We start from the raw sequence: 19,349 nt of genomic DNA on the forward strand, positions 1-19,349 counted from the left end.
GGGTTTTGCTATGGGGATTAGTAAATTCTTTAGGTCCAAATGCTAAACAATCCTTATGGGAGTTTTTGGCTAAATTTTAAAAATAAGGAAATAAAAAAGGCAGTTGAAAAAAATGCAGGAGAAAAACAAGAAAAGGGAGAAAGATTTTAAAGTTCATCTGTAACTTTCCTTTTAGCACAAAAAAGTTGTGCCATTTCTTTCTGGCCTCCAAGTTTTCTGACAGAATCAATATGCAGTTGTTTGAGCTGCTGTTTCCTTATGTATGATAAAACACTTTTCTCTAGCTGCTTTCAAGATGTTATTCTTTGATTCTGAGTCCATATGGTAAATGATTTTGGTTACTGTATTTTTCAACTCTGCAACTTCGATTTGGTTCTTAATTACGTTTTTATAATTTCTTTGCTGACTTTTTCAGTTCTAATATTTATTTCAAGGATTCTGTGATTGTTCACTTCAGAATTTTTATAACAGCTGCTTCAAAGTTCTTTTAGGCACCAAAAAAAATTAAAAATAAATAAGCAAATAAAGTTCTTGTCAGGCAACTCTAACATCTACATCATTTCATTGTTGGTGTCTGTTGACTGTCTCCCCTAATGAGTTGAGGTTTTCATGTTTACTCTGGATCTTGTTTATATACTATGGAGAATACTGACATGAATAAAATAGTTATCTTTTTGCCTGCATTGTTATCTTTAGAATAACTTGTTTGTAAGGCTGGCCCTTGGCTGGAGCCCAGGAACTCAGCTTGTTAAAAGTTCTCTGTACTGATAAGGGTATATGCTGTCCACAGATGTATTAACAGTGTGATTTATGGTGAACATCTGCTTTCCGTCTGTGACTGTGGAAGTTTGGTAGGTGCCAGGCGTAGGGTACCAATGTGACCAGTTACATTGGGTACCAATGTGCTTCCCTGGGCCGGAACATTGTACATATGTAACTGCATTTTACTGCTGGGAAAAGTGTGTGCTTTGGTGTGACCACTCACAGAAAGGAGAACGTGGGAAGTTCACATGTGGAATTCTCTACATTCTACCTCCTTCTTCCCTTCTCATAGAGCTATGTACCCATGTTGCCTTAATCTTACTTGTGAGTGTGATTATATTCTGAGTCTTGTGAATTAGTGAAAGTGTAGATAATCTTGGGAATCTCTAAAACAACCAACATTTTAGTCTCTTGTAGGCTAAAATAGCCTCTGTAATCCTATTTAGGTCTGAACTGTGAATGTAGCATTTAATAGTCAGTCTGGAACTGACCTATTAGCTCAGTTCTCAAAGTCTTTGATAAATTAATTAAAACCAAACTGATGTGGATGCAGGTCTGAGGGGACCCCAGGAGTTCATGAACAACTTTATGGGGTTGTTTCCAGAGCTTTTCTCTCTCCTTTACCTCCCTGGCATTTTCAGGTTCTCAGGACTTCCTGTTTAAGTATTCCAGCCAGAAAATGCCAACTTCCATGAATGTGCCATATCTAGAACTGAAAGATGGGAGAATAGAGTCCCCCGTCCACCCAAAATTAGGTTTAACCTTGCCTCTTGGACCTGATAATCCATCAATAGAGGAAAAAGATTCCATTCCTTTGGAGTTATGCTTCCTGTTCATGGCTGCTCTAGCCACTGCCATTGTTACCTTTGCTAGAGACTACAGCAGGAGAGACTGGGGAAAAGGAAGGGGAAGAGAACCAGGTGCATAGGCTCTGTTCTGAGTTTTAGGAGTCCTTATCTCACTCCTTGAGTCAGAAGCAGAGGACATTTTCTAGATCTCTTGTCTGTCTGCTTACTTTAGGTTTCAGGTTGCAATGAGTTCAAGCTGAGAAACACTGGGGCAAAAACTCAGTACTAACTCGCTACTAACCACTGGTTTGGTGGCACTTTGAATTTAGGAGTTCTTCACTTCATTGTTGATATTTACTTTTCAGAATTTTCAAATAGCTATCAAGTATTCTGTTCAGGTTTTATCTGAGTTTAATAGAAGATAAGGGAGGTATGCTTTAATCCATCTTACACAGAAGGAATACATGATTAACTTTTAAATGAAATTGTAGTTTGTAGTTGAATGTACAGAGCCTTGACTAGTTCTAAGTTACATCTTCCTAATGCTATGTCCTGTGCTGGGTAGGCAAGCGCTCACCTGTCTCTGTGCTGGCGCCGATTGGTGGTCAAGGCCACAGCAATATTGTCCCAGGCTTTCCAAACATCCCCTTGGCCTGGGCTCTCACAGCCCAGCTGATGCCAACATTCATCAAATACTGCTCTCCACTTTTCATCAGCAGCCACTGCCAGGTTTCCTAGCTTCCTGCTAATAAATCCATAGCAACCCATTATCACTTCTTTTGTACAGTATCATTCTGAAGAATAAAAACTTTCTAATATACAATTGAGAACAGTTCTGTGACTAAAACTGTTTAGTTCTAGTTTAAAAACACTGAATGAAAATTTAGAAGGGATGCTTTTTACCTAATTAATGTTTATTAAATATTAAAAGTTTATGGATTTTTTAAGCTTAAACCACATCAGAATTGACTTGTCTGCCTCCTTCATTTCTACAGAATTTATTTTGTAACATTGATTCATGTTAAAACAAGGGCTTCCTGAACTTAGCACAGTCAATGATGAGAATTGTGAAATATATCACACAGAGGGTTTAAAAAATACCCTAAAAATAAGCATACTACAGAAGACACATCCAGCTCCCATTGGAATAAAGAATCTGAGATACTACCAAAAAATAAAAAGCAAAGCTAATAAAAGAAAGGCACAGGGCAAAACCTTGGAAGAAAAAATAGATTTAGGTTTTGACTTTTTAACTCATATGCAGATGGTACTAGTCCACATGGGGTGGGCATATATCTATCTATCTACTGATCTTTACTTTTCAAATTAAAGTCGTGAAGGGATTTTATTTAAGAATGTTCTTTTAGTCAGTTGGACACCTGCAACATTAACAGTTGGATTACTCTTATCCCTAGTAACTTTTATTTTAAACATCTATTACTAAGACTTAAAATTTAAGCCAAGACTATAGATTTAGCTATCTATACAGTGTCAGTTCACAATTTAGGAGTTTCACGGTTTTACAATGATGACTTTAAAAACTTGATTTTTCTTTTAAAATATTAACCAGCTTTGATGAAAGCAAAACAACTCAAACATTCAATAATTAATCCAGAATTAACATCAGTTACTCACAAAACTTTGGGTTTGTCTTTGTCATTCTCATACAGACTAGGTTTAAAGTAGGTTCCAGTGATTTTTATCCCAGATCCCCATTCTCCACTAAAGTATCCTTCAATATAATCTCCATTTGGCATGGTCAGTGTTCCCTAGGTAAAGTTAGAGGGAAAAAAAAATGTGGACTTAGAGGAATTATTTTCAATTTTAAAAATTAAGAGCCCAAACCACTAAATTGTTAACAATTTTCTTTTTAATTTGATTTTACCAGTCTCCAACTCTTTGATAAACAACAACTACAACAACAAAATGTATATATGTGCAAGTCCAAAAAATGTATGAAAATAATCCATGGGTGAAAGAAAAAAAAATCCACAGGAAAAGTTGGAAAACATTTTTAGATGTATGAACATCTAAACCCTATTAAAATTTATGGAATCAGGCTAAAGCAGTGCTTAGGAGGAAATTTACAGCTGTTAATACCTGTCTAGGAAAATTAGTAAATCTCAAATCAGTAATATGAAATTCTACCTTATAAAACTAGAACAAGGGGAACAAACAAAAGCCAAAGCAAGAAGCTGAAAGGAATAAAGACTAGAGCAGAAATCAATGAAACAGAAGAACCCCCCCCAAAAAAAAAATCAATGAAACCAAAAGCTGTTTCTTTGAAAAGGTACAATATTAACAAATATTTAATTAGACTAATTAGGAAAAGAGAAGACATAAATTTACAAAATAAAGAATGATGCAGGGATATTATTAGCATTTTTACAGAAATGTAAAAGGTTAGAAGGTGCTATGGTTTTAGTATGTGTCCCCTCCAAAATTCATGTTGAAACTTAATTCTCACTAGGGTGGAATTAAGAGGTATAGAGGTCTTTTGGGGAAGTGAAGAGGTCATGAGGGTTCTGACCTCACAAATAGATTAATGCCTTATAAAAGGGATAGAGGGAAGTAGTTTACAACCTTTTGCCCTTCTGCCTTCCACCATGTGTCTGCACCTTCTACCATGAAGGGTGTAGCAGGAAGGCCCTCACCAGGCACCAATGCTGTGCCTTGATCTTGGACTTCCCAGCCTCCAGATTTGTCAGGAAATAAGCTTCTCAATCTATGGTATTTTGTCAAAGCACCACAAATGAACTAAAACAGAGAATACTAAGAAAACAACTTTATGACAACACATTAGGTAACTTAGAGGAAAAAGAAAAATTCCTAGGAAGACAGATGACCAAAATTCAATCAAGAAGAAATGGAATATCTAAATAGACCTAAAATAAGAAAAAAAAAAAAGAGAGATAAAAATCTTATAAAGTAATGCTCAGGTCCAGGTGACTTTTGTGGTGAACTCTTCCAAACACTCAAAAGAAGAAATAATATCAGGGCATCATGAACTCAGAAAACAAGAGAGAAACTTCTCAACTTGTATCAAAGAGACTGGAAATATAATAGAATGCTTGCCTAATAGAATGTATCATGAGGCCCTGGGTTCAATCACTAGTGTAGTTCTGGAGGGACAGGAAATGGAATGGGTTGGGGGGCACATGAGAAAAGAAAACTACAAACTATTACCTTTCAGAAATATAGATGCAAAAATCCTCCATAAAATATGAAATGGCTTATGCTTTACAGTCCCAATACTCAGGGGGCTAAGGCAAGACAACCACTTGAGCCCAAGAATTTGAGATCAGCTTAGGTAACATAACAAGAACCTATTTTTTTAAAAAAATCCAGCAATATATAAAAGGATTATATACCCGCGACCAAGTATAATTTACCCCAGAAAAGCAAAGTTGGTTTCACATCAGAAAAGCAACCAATATAATACTGATAGAATAATAGACAAAAACTATATGTTCACCTCAATAGATGCAGAAACCCTTCTTTAACAAAAATGCTTTTTGCCTAAAACAAGGAACAATGTAAAGATGTTCACTCTTCATGACTGCTTTTTCTATTTCTATGAGGAATGTCATTGGGATTGGGATTGGAATTGCATTAAATCAGTATAGTGCTTTTAGTAGTATGGTCATTTTGATAATATTAATTCTGCCTATCCAAGAGCAAGGTAGATCTTTCCATTTTCTAAGGTCTTCTTTGATTTCTTTCTTTAGGGTTCTGTACTTTTCATTAACTCTTTCATTAAGTTGATTCCCAAGTCTTTTATTTTATTTTTTTGAGGCTATTGTAAATGGGGTAGTTTTCCTCGTTTCCCTTTCTGAGGATTCATCACTGATATACAGAAATGCCTTTGATTTATGGGTGTTGATCCTGCTATTTTGCTGAATCCATTTACTAGTTCTAGAAGTTTTCTGGTGGAATTTTTTGGGTCTTCTAGATATAGAATCATATTATCAGCAAATAGTGCCAATGTGAGTTCTTCTTTTCCTATGTGTATACCTTTAATTTCTTTCATTTCATTGCTCTGGCCAGTGTCTCAAGAACTATGTTAAGTAGGAGTGGTGAAAGAGGGCATCCCTGTCTTGTTCCAGTTTTTAGAGGGAATACCTTAAATTTTTTTCCACTTAGAATAATGTTGGCCTGGGGCTAAGCATAGATAACCTTTATGATGTTGAGATATGTTCTTATTATCCCTAATTTTTCAAGTGTTTTGTACATGAAGAAGTGCTGTATTTTGTCAAATGCTTTTTCTGCATCTATGGAGATGATCATATGATTCTTGAAGTCTATTGATGTGATGAATTACATTTATTGATTTCTGTATGTTGAACCAACCTTGTATCCCTGGGATGAATTCCACTTGATTGCAAATCAAAATTACTCTAAGATTTCATCTCACTCCAGTCAGAATGGCAGCTATTATGAATACAAACAACAATAAGTGTTGGTGAGGATGTGGGGAAAAAGGTATACTCATGCACTGCTGGTGGGACTGAAAATTGGTGCAGCCAATATATGGAAAGCAGTAAGGAGATTTCTTGGAAAATTGGAAATGGAACCACCATTTGACCCAGTCTATACCCAAAGGACTTAAAAACGGCATACTACAGGGACACAGCCACATCAATGTTTATAGCAGCATAATTCACAATAGCTGAACTGTGGAACCAACCTAGATGCTCTTCAATAGATGAATGGATAAAAAAATGTGGCATATATACAAAATGAAATATTACTCAGCAACAAAAGAGAATAAAACAATGGCATTTGCAGGTAAATGGATGGAATTAGAGAAGATAATGCTAAGTGAAGTTAGCCAATCCCAAAAAACCAAATGCTGAATGTTTTCTCTGATATAAGGAGGCTGATTCATAGTGGGATAGGGAGAGGAAGCATGAATAGATGAACTCTAGATAGGGCAGAGGATTTGGAGGGGAAGGGAGGGAAGATGGGATTATAAATGGTGGTGGGATGTGATGGATTTTATTATCCAATGTACATATATGAAGACACAAATTGGTGTGAATATACTTTGTACACAACCAGAGATATGAAAAATTGTGCTCTATATGTATAATATGAATTGTAATGCATTCTGCTGTCATATAAATTTTAAAAATTAATTAAAAAAAAAAAGATGTTCACTTTACCACATCCATTCAACATTTTACTGGGGATTCAAGACAGTGTAAAAGAAGAACCCAAACTGTCTTTATTTGTAGATGACACGATTCTGTATACAAGAAATCTTAATAAGTCTACAAAAACAAGCACGAGAACTAATAATAAATGAGCAAGGTTTCAGGATATAAGAACAAAATACAATATCAACTATATTTTTATATTATAGCAATGAACAATCTAAAAATAAAGAAAACAATTCTCTTTACAATAACATTATACCTAGGAGGAAATTTAGCCACAGAAACACAAGACATGTACACTGAAACCTACACACTGCTGAGAGAAATTAAAAACCTATGTAAACTGTGAGATGTTCAACATTTACGGGTTGAAAGATTTCAAAAATTATTAATATATCAATTCTCCCCAAAAGTGATCAGCAAAAACTGATTCAACAGATCACTATCAAAATCTCAACAGGATTTACTGCAGAGTTTGACAAGCCAACCCTAAAATTTATACAGAAAGACAAAAGATCCAGAGTAACCAAAGAAACCTTGAAAAAGAACAAGATTGAATGATTTACACTTCCTAATTTTAGTTTTCGGTGGACACAACATCTTTGTTTGTATGTGGTGCTGAGAATCGAACCCGGGCCGCACGCATGCCAGGTGAGCGCGCTACCGCTTGAGCCACATCCCCAGCCCTACACTTCCTAATTTTAAACCTACTGGAAAGCTGTAGTAATCAAGATAATGCAATATTAACACAAAAAGAGACATATTAATCAGTGTAATATAATTGAGAGTTCAGAAATAAGCAATTTTACAATCAATTAATTCTAACAAAGGTATCAAGAAGATTCAGCAGGAAAAGGTGTTGGGCAATTAGCCATCCACAAACAAAAAGAGGAATTTAGACTTATATCACCCACAAAAATTACCACAAAGTAAATCACAGGCCTAAATGGAAGAAGTTAAAAAACTATAAATCTGTTGTTTATTTATTTTTACAGTACTGGGATTGAACCCAGGATCTCAAATATACATTGGCTGGTGGGAATATAAAATAGTGTAGGCGGTTTGGAAAACATTTTTGCAGTTTCTTAATATGTTAAACATCATTTACCATATAACCCAGCAATTGCAAATATGTACACACAAGAAATTGTATTTGAATGCTTATAGTAGCACTATTTGCAACAGTCTAGAGTTAGAAATATCCCAGTGTCCATCAAACTAGCAAAAGGACAATATGTGATTTTGGAATACCATTCAGCAATAAAAAGGAATAAAGTACAACACATGCCGCAATATGGAAATACTATGGGAACTGTCAAAAATACTATGGTAAGTTTCAAAAAACACAAAGAAGAAACCACATGCATGATTCCATTTATAAGAAAAGTTCAGAAAAAGCAAATCTACAGCATAATAAAGTCCACTTCCATTGCTTGGTCCTGGAGGTAGAAAAGGGAGTGACTGTGAGTGGCAGGAGGGATCTTTTCAGATGACAGACGTGTTCTAAAACTAGGATGCGGTGATGACTATATAACTATTTTCTTCAAATAGGTGTTATGTACACTTAAAAGCAGTGAATCTTATGGTATATAAATTGGTTTCATTAAAGTCAAGAAAAATTGGCAAAAGAATGTATTAGGGAGACAAATAAAAAAGTTCCAACCTTTCCACTAAGAGTCCAGTCATCAGAAAATTCTCCTTCGTAGATAGTATCATCTTCAGAAAGTAAAACCCCATTTCCCTATGTGAAGAAATGAAACAAAATCACAACACACAAAAGGTGAGTACTGAGAGTATGTTCAGCCATGCCCAAAGCTTAACATAATCTTAAAGACAGGAGAATAGCACCAAGAAGGTAGAATACTAATAAAAAGATGATTTAAAAGTCAGTGTGAACACTCCACTCACCATCATTTTATTAAGGTGGAAGTTGCCTTCATAGTACAATCCAAACTGGGTAACGACCACACCATTCCCTTGACACACATCATCCTGCCACATTCCCATGTACTTTTCTCCCCTGCATAGAAATAAGGGGAAAAAATATCACCAATAATAAGGATAAATCACCAATAATAAGGATAAATATCACCAATAATAAGGATAAATCAGATTTTAAAAATTAAGACAAAAGAGATTCCAAACATCACCTCTAGTTCCATTTTTCTAGTTAAAGTGGTTACCTAACCCCTCAAACATGGGACAATGTGATAGCAAAAGACATCTTATTCCAAGTAATGTTCTCTCAGGAATTTAATATTGTGGCCTACTTGATACAGATCTGTATATACTTTATAGATTTCCTAGATACCTTTAATCACACAGCTTATAATAACAGCAATTTTTAAAATCCCACATTATGGAAGCTATGGCAAATAATAACATGGGTGGGATTAGTATACACTAAGTCCAAAGTAAATTAAGCCAAATCAAATATGGAGGCAAAAGGATTATATTCCTCCCCAAGGTTTAGTTAACTGAATTTTATTAGGCTTGATTTCTGGTAGGTAGGCACAATAACAAGTTTCCAACTTAACAGGAAGCCCTAAGAAGAAAGTTGTTTAGATACCATTCTATCCTTTCTTTGGGGTAAGGGGGGTACTGAGCATTGAACTCATGGATGCTTTATCCTCAGTCCTTTTACATTTTTTGAGACAGGGTATTGCAAAGTTGCTGTGGGTCTCCCTAAAGTGCTGAGGCTGGCCTTGAATTTGTGATCCTCCTCCTGCCTCAACCTTCTGAGCTGCTGGAATTGCAGGTGTGCATAACCTTGCCCAGCTCCAGACTATTCTCTTTAACCTCTAAGCGTTATCCATCGGTTCTCTCCTATCTTTTGTTCCTATTTTCTATTGACTGCATTAGAAATTTTTCCCTAGTCTGGTGTGGTGGTGTATACCTGTAATCCCAGCAACTCAGGCAGCTGAGGCAAGAGGATCACAAGTTCAAAGTTAGCCTCAGCAATTCAGTGAGGCCCTGTCTCCAACTAAAAATAAAAAGGGCTGGAGGCAGGGGTGGCTTTGTGGTTAAGCACCTCTGGGTTCAATCCTGGTACTAAATTTAAAAAAAGAAAAAAGTTTTTCTTTGTATAATAAGATGTGGTAGCTTCTTTTAGACAGTGAAATTTTTGTGTGAAGCTTTAGGGAAAACAGCATAAACATAAATTTTTAGTTATTATGATTTCATAAAGAAGTAATCTATTGTCTGACCCACAAGAAAATGGAAAAAGAAGCCTGGTGTGGTGGTGCACGCAGTAATCAAAGCCAGCCTCAGCCACTTAGTGAGGCCCTAAACAACTCAGTGAGACCTTGTCTCTAAATAAAAGACAAAAGGGGGGGGGGGGTGCTGGGGATGAGGCTCAGTGATTGAGTGCCCCTGGGTTCAATCCCAGGTACAAAAAAAAGAAAAGAAAAAAAAAAGAAGAAGAAAAGAAAATGGAAAAGATGATGGCTGTCACCTCTGCTTCCTTATGAAAATTTTATTAATGTCGTTCAATGAAGATGCTCAGCCTTCATATAACCTTCACTATTTTCGGAGAAGTAAAAGAACCTTATCCTGTCACACACTACACTTTTGAGATTAGAAGTAGAATAACGTACCTAGTGATATCATCAAAGACACCATATCCTGCTTTCTTATCCATTACCCACTGGCCAATGAACATACTGGGAGAAGAAGAAGTCAGTTTTCCGCTTCGAAGGAGACCATGACCGTGACGCATGTTATCTTGAAAGCAGCCTTCAAACACTTCACCAGAGGCATAACTATGGTTGGAAAGAATGGATAAAGATCACACACACACATTGAATTCTGATGTTTATCTTAGTCTAAAAACTCCAAAACTATACTTTATCTCAGTGGTAACTATAACTATATACTTGTTTATATAATCATTTTTCAATCAAAAACTCATTTTTCAACGATTGAGCCTAAGAAGTTAAAGACATCATGGGTGGTTATCTTGCATTAATAACATGGAGAAAATTATATTAGTTCCTTATGAGAAAATTAAATAATAAGTTGTCAATAAAGAGAGAAGAATATTAGAGTTGAGTAATAAAATTAAATTTGTAGACAAGATGTGGGAAATGTTATGGTTTATATGACATATACAATTTAGATAAGAATCAAAGTTAATAACTTAGAATTTCATCTTGTGATATATGAGGGGTTGCTCTTTATAGGAAGATTATACTTTTAGTCATTAAGAGTCATTAAATAGGTGCTGGGGCTCAGTGGTAGAGTGCTTGCCTAGCATGTATGAGGCACCAGGTTTGATCCTCAGCACCACATAAAAAAATATATATATATATATATATTTTTTTTTAAAAAAGAGTCATCAAATAAAATTTACTCCTTAGAAGTTCTGGCTACACAAACTTTAGATTTACATGGTTCTTTGAAAAAGCAATACCAGTCTAATAACCTTTCTAACATAATTACCTATAGACTCCTTGACCACACATTTTTCCTTCTTTCCAGTGGCCCACATAATGGTCTTCTTTGTTCAGAGCCTTGTTTGGAATTCTGTATTCTCCATACCTTCCAAGGAACATTTAAAAATACCAGAAGATACATTTATGATCTATTCACCTTTATTATGTATATGTCAGTAAGCATTTTAATGTGGACAGAGAAAAGATTTCCCTACAGGAAGAAAGGGGAGGTTGGTTAAGTTGTATCTATTACTTAGATCAACTGGCAAGCCTTAGAAGGGACATCAAGCCTACAGTGTACTGACAGAATGGATGTTTTATTCCAAGGCCAGTGAAAAGCAAAGCCCTGTGCTCCAGGCCTCTCTCTCTAACTAATAAGCTGTATCACCTTATGTAAGTCTGGGAATCCGTCATCTCTCATTGGCATAATAAAGGGGGTAAAGCATATTACCTAAAGGCTCTTTCATTTTAGAAATCTATTAAAAAGTGATCAAAAGACATAAAAAAATTTGTATTATCACATATACACAATCATGTACTACACATATATAAATTACTTCCTTAGCATGACACAAAATGTCACCACCATAATTTGATTGTGTAAATATATTTACAGTGTTATAAAATATGACAAGCTCATGAAAAAATTTATGCCAAGTTTATGAAAAAGATGTTATTAGAGTATCATTAGGATAATACATCACTTGCAAAATTTCCTTTTTTTAACGTACCCTTTATATTGAATACACCTTATGCCTCATATTTCACATATATTACTACCATGTCTCCCAGCAACCAAATGTCAACAAGGGTCTAATGTCCATTTTATAAATCAAGGAAATCAAGGCATATAGCAATTAAATAATTTGTCTAAATTCATAAATCTAGGTACTAGAACTGTTGGAGTTTGCATGGGAGTTTCCTTATCAGCACAGTCCCAAATGCTTGAGGCCTGTCTCTGAGGAGACATTGACATAGATAATTACAAATTACAATACAAGATAAGCGGCTGTGGTGATAAAGGAGAGTGCAAAGTGCACTGGGGCTAGAGAAAGGAAAATCTCACAATGGCAGAGAGCAGGGCAGGGCAGAACTCCTCAAGATTGCCCTTTTGACAGACATATCACAAAAATTAAAGATGATTTAAAACTAAAAGGAAAATTACTCTTGTTCTTTGTGTAAAGGGGGCACTACTGTCTGGACAACCTCACCATTGACATTCCCCAAGGAATGGGAGATGGAAGGAAAGCACAGACCCATTTTAATAGATGGAAGGCTATGTAACTGAGGCCACGTGACTATTAAGGTAAATCAGAGGCTACACCCCATATTCCCAGCTCCATTTATGGTCACACATCTGCAGTGTAAGTACTAATAAACTGTAAGCATGTCTAAAAAACAAAACGAAAATCTATTGCATATTTGAAAAGCAACTCTGAACATAATATAACTTGTGATCAAACTCAAAATTTATTCTTATGCGTTAAACAATTTTCTTACCCATCTTCCAAGCCATTCCTGAATAAGCCAGAATACATTTTTCCATCAGGCCACTTCAAGATCCCCCTGGAAAGCATAAGCAAAGAATAATGCATATCAACTAATGTTTCAGGTACTTTTTCTATAATGTGACTTTAATTTCTCCTAATCGCAGGGACAAATCTTAAGCATTTTTACCTGCCATGAGGTTTCCCTGATAGCCACCGCCCATCATAAGTGGCATCCTTTAGGCGAGGATCCTTGTAGAATGTATATTTGGCACTGCGTGAAATGGGTGGTTCCTGCCTCTGAACACTGCTACCACTTCCATAAGGTGGAAGATCGGATGTGCCCCTCAAAGTGTGATCCACAGCTTGGCTTATGGCTCGTAGCCACTTAGTCTAGGAGTAGAAAGTGAATGTCAATAAGCTTAAGGCAACAAGTCATCAAAAACCACTTTAATCACAGTTTTCTTTGTTGTAATTTTTCTGTCTCCTAATACTTTTCTAATTAGTTGAGTAATAAAACTTAGTTATATGGTTAAGATTATGTTACATTGAAAAAAACACATTTTTTTGGTTTAATAAAGAATTATATAACTATGGATTCTTAGTCAAGCAAGAACAATTTTTATTTCCTCTTTACTACCAAAAGAGGCAGAAATAGCCAGGTCAAAGACAGAAAGAAAATATCATAACGGACTAACCTTTTCCTGGGGTGTTGATGAAATGAGAGTGAATTGTTCTTCAGGTGTAGTTATCTTTAGGCCATTCCTAAAATGTTTACAAGAATAAATACCAGTAGGTATGACAAACTGTCATTACAATATCAATCCTAAAATATGAAAAGCAGTCTATTTATTTCAGGAGGGGCAGAAGTCAATTAAATATAAATGCTAATGGCCTGATTTTGAATCCCACAGTAGGGGAAAGGATGCAGAGCTACTTTGCTCTGTGTTAACAGTGGGGATGAGAGCAATGGAGATGTCCTTCTACTCTCTATCTTGATTTTTACAATGGGCCATTTTATTATCAACAGGCCACTTAACCAACTCTGATTACTCAGCCTTCCAAGCCTTCCAGAGTGTCTTTTTTTTTTTTTTAAACAAACAAACAAACAAACAGAAAACATGTAAGGAAATGACCTGGGTAACAGGGAGAGAAGTAGTGGAGGTAAACTGGGAAGAGGAAGTGCACTTACACATTACCAGCTTCTTCAGAAAGTGGCTCCACCCACAGTGTGGCCAAAGGGAATACATGGTGTGTGGAGAACTGAAATAAGAGAACACAGAGGTATGTCTGTGAAAGTCCACATACACCTAGGGTCTCTGCGCACATCCTCTCCATGCCCTTGGCCCATATGGGCCTATCTCTGCAGCATAATCCCCTTGCAATGGTTAAGTCCACGTGGGTGCTACCATCTCTGTCACTGAGTTCCCATAATATAACTAAACCCAGTGGGCATTGCCATTACTGCTGCAGGGACCTCTTCATATGGCTGACACGCATTCTCAATATAAATAAAGGATATTATTCAGTGATAAAGCTCATGCCTCGTGGCACACAAGGTCCTAGGTTTGGTCCCCAACACTAAACAAACAAACAAACAAAAGTTCTCTGAAATCTAGTCTATACTACAAATGCAAGCTGTAGCTAAATATTCTCTTTTATTCAACAGTTGTAGAGAAATCACAATAGTTTTTAACACAAATTGATAGTCATGTACTACCTAATGACATTCTGGCCTATGGTGGACCATACATATCATTACAATAAAGGTGAAAAATTCCTGTCACTGCACAATACCTTATTCATGTGTTTGTGGTGACTCTGATGTAAACAAACCTGTTTAGATACATTTAAATATACAAATATTTTCCACTGTGTTACAATTGCCTATGGTACTCAGTATGGTACCTGCTTTACAAGTTTGTAGCCTGAGAACAACAGGTGTATAGTGGGCTATATCATCCAGGTTTTTGAAGCACACTCTATGATGTTTGCAGAACAAGATTACCTACCAACATGTTTCTTAGTATGTCATTAAGTAACATATGACTGTAGTCATTAAGAATAAGGCCTGTTAGAAATCTGGCCTACCTGGGCATGGACCAGAGCATCATTAAAGAGAATGAACCAATTCACAGAAAACCTCCCAGCATGCTGCAGAGAGAGGGCTCGGTTACTACTTTCGCATAGCAGTCGACGCTCTGGCTTCCTCAAGGAATCCTAGAATTAAAAACAAATACTATGTTAAACAATCAAAATTATTTTAACATGCAAAGAAAAAGTGAAGCAGACACAAACCACATTTAGGGGAATCTCCTGGTCATGGCTCAGCATGGTATTTTACTTATATTTACATGGGATCCAAATACTTCATAAAATTAGAGCCCTAAGGATATTAAAAAGAAGACAGGAACAAACTAAAGAAGGTAAGACTTCCTTAGAATTGAACAACAGCAGGGGAGGTAGAGAGGGAAGATGGGAGGGGAGGGGAGGGGAGGGGGGATAGTAGGGGATAGGAAAGGTAGCAGAATACAACAGTCACTAATATGGCATTATGTAAAAATGTGAATATGTAACAGATGTGATTCTGCAATCTGTATTTGGGGTGAAAATGGGAGTTCAAAACACAATTTGAGTCAAATGTATGAAAGATGATATATCATGAGCTATGTAATGCTTTAAATAATCAATAAAAAAAAAAAAAGACGGTAAGACTTCAGAGGATTCCTATAAATGAAGGGAGGTGTTGGTATTTAAAGTCCCCATTGCTCTGATAGGATCATTAAAACACTATTGTTATAAACAAGTGAGAAACCAAGAAAATGATGGCAATTGTTATGAAAATGCCTGCTGTTTGCTGGAGTAACAAATGTCAGTTGGCATGGATTACCGTCATTTTTCCAGGAAAAGTCTTCCAGAAACCCAGTGTGTACTCTGCTTCCTTCCTTTTCCTGCCGAGATGGAGAGCAAGAGACTCATAACAAGAACTGGAATCCTGCAGTTTCTGATATTCTGGAGATGTCTAGAGGCCAATAATTAAGAAAAACAAGAAAAGAATATAAAACAATTGTCTAGAGTCTGTAGCCTTAGTGTGATTTAGACATGTAGTCTTTAATTGAGGGAGAAAATTCAGCCCAAGGACAGCAGTGGTACACTAAAGGGAACTGGGGAAAAGATTCATTTCCAAAAAAACTTACGATGTAAGTATGTCTACATGAGATGGGGGAATAATGCAAGGGGTGGGGGAAGAGTGCACAATGGCAATTATCAGTGAGGACACAGGTTAGGGCAGGAGGTCTCAAATGTTTTATTTTCAGAGTCCCTGTAGGGCATACCTATTGATAACTGTCATTTTAGATAATAAGAATTTTTTAAAGATATTCATTCATTTCAAATAAAATTTAAGATTTTAAATGATAACTTATTTCCCAAAAACAAAAAGCATTTTTAGTAAGAAAACTGGCACTGATTTTCATTTTTTCAAATATCTTCATTATCACTTAAAAGACAATAGCCAGATTTTTATATCTACTTGTGCTTTTGTTTGGTTGAAATATTGGAAGAAAATCTGGCCTTATAAGGATAGATAACTAGAAAAGGGAGATGTACTTTAATATCTATTTAAAATAATTATACAGATATTTTCCTTTGATACACACTAAAACTTAAGATAGTTTCTTAAAGGGTAGCTACAAAAGTGAAATCTGAAACCACAGCAAGAAACTTCTGTACTGTTATATATATCCACTGGAGTATCTTGCACTTTAAGTCACTTTCATCATACATGATTCTGTAACATTGTAGATGAGGCAACTGGAAAACACTAAGTTATACAGATCTTCCAAATATAGATACATTTTTATATACAACATCAAAAAACATTAATATTACCATCTATTTGATCAGAAAAAGTTCTAAGCATTAGGAAACTATCAGTGATTGTCTAATTTTTGCTTATAAAAGTCCAGATTTGCTGGGTGCTGTAATCCCAGCAACTTGAAAGATTGAAGGAGGAGGACCAAAAGTTTGAGGCCGGCCTTATCAACTTAGTGAGACCTTGTCTCAAAGTAAAAAGGGTTGGGGATGTAGCTTAGTAGTAAAGTGCCCCTGAATCCAATCCCCATACCAAAAAAAGAAAAAGGTTCAGATTTTACCATTAGCAACAAATATCATCATGTTTTCCCTGAAACAATAGGTTCCTTTACTCATATTTAAGAAAATATCTCACAATACCCAAATCTGAGTAACCATAGTTTATCATCTGTCCATTTAAATTGTCCACTCAAGTTAAAAAAAAAAAAAAAATAGCAGTTCTCAGCTTGATTGCCATTGTGCTTTTTCTTGAGAAAAACTTGGGGTAGTAGCTGAACTGCTCTATGGGTACTTTCCCTTTTATCACACAGAGAATTAAGAAGACATCTACTCGATGGCCGGGGTTAAATAAAGTTAATAATTTTAACTGCTTCCTCATTCTTTTTTTTTAAACATTTATTTTTTTAGTTGTGGGTGGACACAATACCTTTATTTTTTATTTTTACATGGTGCTGAGGATCGAATCCAGTGCCTCACGAATGCTAGGCAAGCACTCCACCACTGAGGCACAACCTCTGCCCTTGCTTCCTCATTCTTAAAGGAAACTGGAATTTTTGTTTTGGTTTTAAACTGCAAGTACAAGGCTAGTACAGTTTGTTACCTACCATTGCCTGATTCCTGCTAAGGAACCAGTGGTTTTACCCATCTTTACTTTTGTACTATTAATGCAAATCACAACATGGAAAAAAGGACAAATGTCTTAGTATTGTCATGAAAATAGAACCAACTGCCAAGACAGGATACAACTGCTGCGCCATATGGTAAATGAGCAGAAGGTAAGAGTGGCTTATATTCATATTTGCTGGATACCTGTAATCCCAGCAACTATAAAATACTTAACAAACATTTAATGAGTATCTAAGAGATTTGTCTTCTAGGAGCTTATAAGTAGGCAGGAAAGATTGAAAAACATGTAATACAGGATAATGCAAGTTTTTAAAATAGTTTCTATATCAGGAGACAATATAGTAAGGAAAGTGGTTAAAAGAACAGACTCTGAAGTCAGAATGCCTGATATGAATTCTAGCTCTGGCAATTCTCTGATGTGCCTCAATTCTCTCATCTGTAAAAGGGGGATAGTAGTAATACCTATTTCATAGGTTTGATGCGGAGATCAAAAAACTAGAAGATGAAATGCATTAAACAAACATTAAATATTATTAATTTTTATGGGGAAGTTTAAAAAATATACAAAATGATGATCTAGGTTGTACCTTAGACTTACTAACTTATACTTTACAATAATGGAACACAGGTGTGTGTTTTGAGAAAACTTCCACACAGATGATTTCAATACACTGTGACAAGGAGCACTGAAAAACATAATGGAGAAATAAAGTGCTGGCAGAGCACAGAGGAGGAAGTAACTAACTGTTAAGAGCTGGGAATGGGAGGAAGAAGCAGTATAAGCTAGAAGGGCTTGATTTTTTAAAAATAATAAAACTTTGGAGCCAGGCCTTTACAGTTTCCATAGTGAGGATAGTATTAAGGTTACTTTAGGAAGGAAATATAAAGCACATGACTAACGTATCAGACACAGGAAAAGATAAGACTAGAAACAAAAGAGGGTTAGAGTATGCAAGGCCTTGATTGACAAACAGTCTTGATTATTCCTCAGAATTATGCCCTTCAAACTAGAAATAGTACAACACCAGTCTTGCTGAACAATTCTAAGCTGACTTAGTAGAGAAAATTTTTGATCAACTGAGGCCATATTGAGGTGAAATCTCCATCTTGTTGGGTTATTTGGTGGCTCAAACCTGCACAGCTAAAACTAGATTAGTCTGGGCAAAAATAAAATGAGACTAAAGGAAAGACATAAGAGATCACACAAGTATCAAATACAGAAATCCCATATCAGTTCCTGGGTCACTCTGGGGACTGAATCTGTCCAGATCAGAAGATTATAATTTTGGAATGGTTTTAAGGGGGGCGGCTGGGGTTGTGGCTCAGTGGCAGAGCACTTGCCTCACACATGTGAGGCACTGGGTTTGATCCTCAGCACCACCTAAAAATAAACAAATAAAGATAAAAAAAAAAAAAAAGTTTTAAGGAACCCTGGAATCATTACGGTTTCTCTAGAGTTCTTCAGAGTAGAAACAAAATGCAATCACACATTTCAGTATAATTTCAAAAGTGAATATCTCAGCATCAGCTCTTATACCCAAATCCTACAGTGGTTCTAATTTCCTAGGGCTCCAATTGGTTAATTTTACACAGAAAGTAGACTCGCTAACATTTGAGAAAATCCTATAACAGTGATTTCTCAAAGCACTTGCTTCAGTGACCAAAACACCTGATGTCAGTCTACCATGAATCCAGGCCAGGTGGTAACTCCATTACCTCACAAGTGTGTACCATTATACAGAAGCCAGGGTTTAAAGAGTTCCGTGTCACTCATACTCAGTATGCATTCCACAGACACTAACAACTACTGAATGAGTAGCACTCATAATAGGATCTCAAGTTTAGACACAGTTTCATAAAGTGAATATAATCCATTTGGATATGGTCCTGAAAGGAAGCTGAATCCAAAGCAAAGAAAACTAGATTTACCTACACTTTTATGTTCCTAAAGAAAAAGAAATTTAATTAGACACATGTAAATACTAATGAAGTTTTAGATCT

General features: G+C 35.9%; 1 protein-coding gene across 4 annotated transcripts in view; it reads right to left on the reverse strand.

The window, feature by feature from the left end:
• The window catches only part of ALS2 (alsin Rho guanine nucleotide exchange factor ALS2), a 75,592-nt gene that overhangs the window by 12,482 nt on the left and 43,761 nt on the right, over positions 1 to 19,349 (reverse strand). For 2 of the 4 annotated variants that reach the window (XM_081261103.1, XM_081261104.1), the window contains 12 exons: positions 15,520 to 15,651; positions 14,721 to 14,849; positions 13,822 to 13,892; positions 13,328 to 13,394; positions 12,820 to 13,022; positions 12,643 to 12,708; positions 11,150 to 11,248; positions 10,306 to 10,470; positions 8,618 to 8,729; positions 8,373 to 8,450; positions 3,186 to 3,319; positions 2,128 to 2,295 (listed from right to left, as the gene is read on the reverse strand). In XM_081261103.1, coding sequence (XP_081117229.1) covers positions 2,128 to 2,295; positions 3,186 to 3,319; positions 8,373 to 8,450; positions 8,618 to 8,729; positions 10,306 to 10,470; positions 11,150 to 11,248; positions 12,643 to 12,708; positions 12,820 to 13,022; positions 13,328 to 13,394; positions 13,822 to 13,892; positions 14,721 to 14,849; positions 15,520 to 15,651 — 1,424 coding nt within the window. The remainder of the gene's footprint in view (positions 1 to 2,127; positions 2,296 to 3,185; positions 3,320 to 8,372; positions 8,451 to 8,617; positions 8,730 to 10,305; positions 10,471 to 11,149; positions 11,249 to 12,642; positions 12,709 to 12,819; positions 13,023 to 13,327; positions 13,395 to 13,821; positions 13,893 to 14,720; positions 14,850 to 15,519; positions 15,652 to 19,349) is intronic. The other 2 variants (XM_081261105.1, XM_081261106.1) reach the window with 2 other exon arrangements.

The sequence above is a fragment of the Spermophilus citellus genome (genome assembly GCF_964194105.1).
Source record: "Spermophilus citellus genome assembly, chromosome: 11".
Classification (NCBI taxonomy): Eukaryota; Metazoa; Chordata; class Mammalia; order Rodentia; family Sciuridae; genus Spermophilus; species Spermophilus citellus.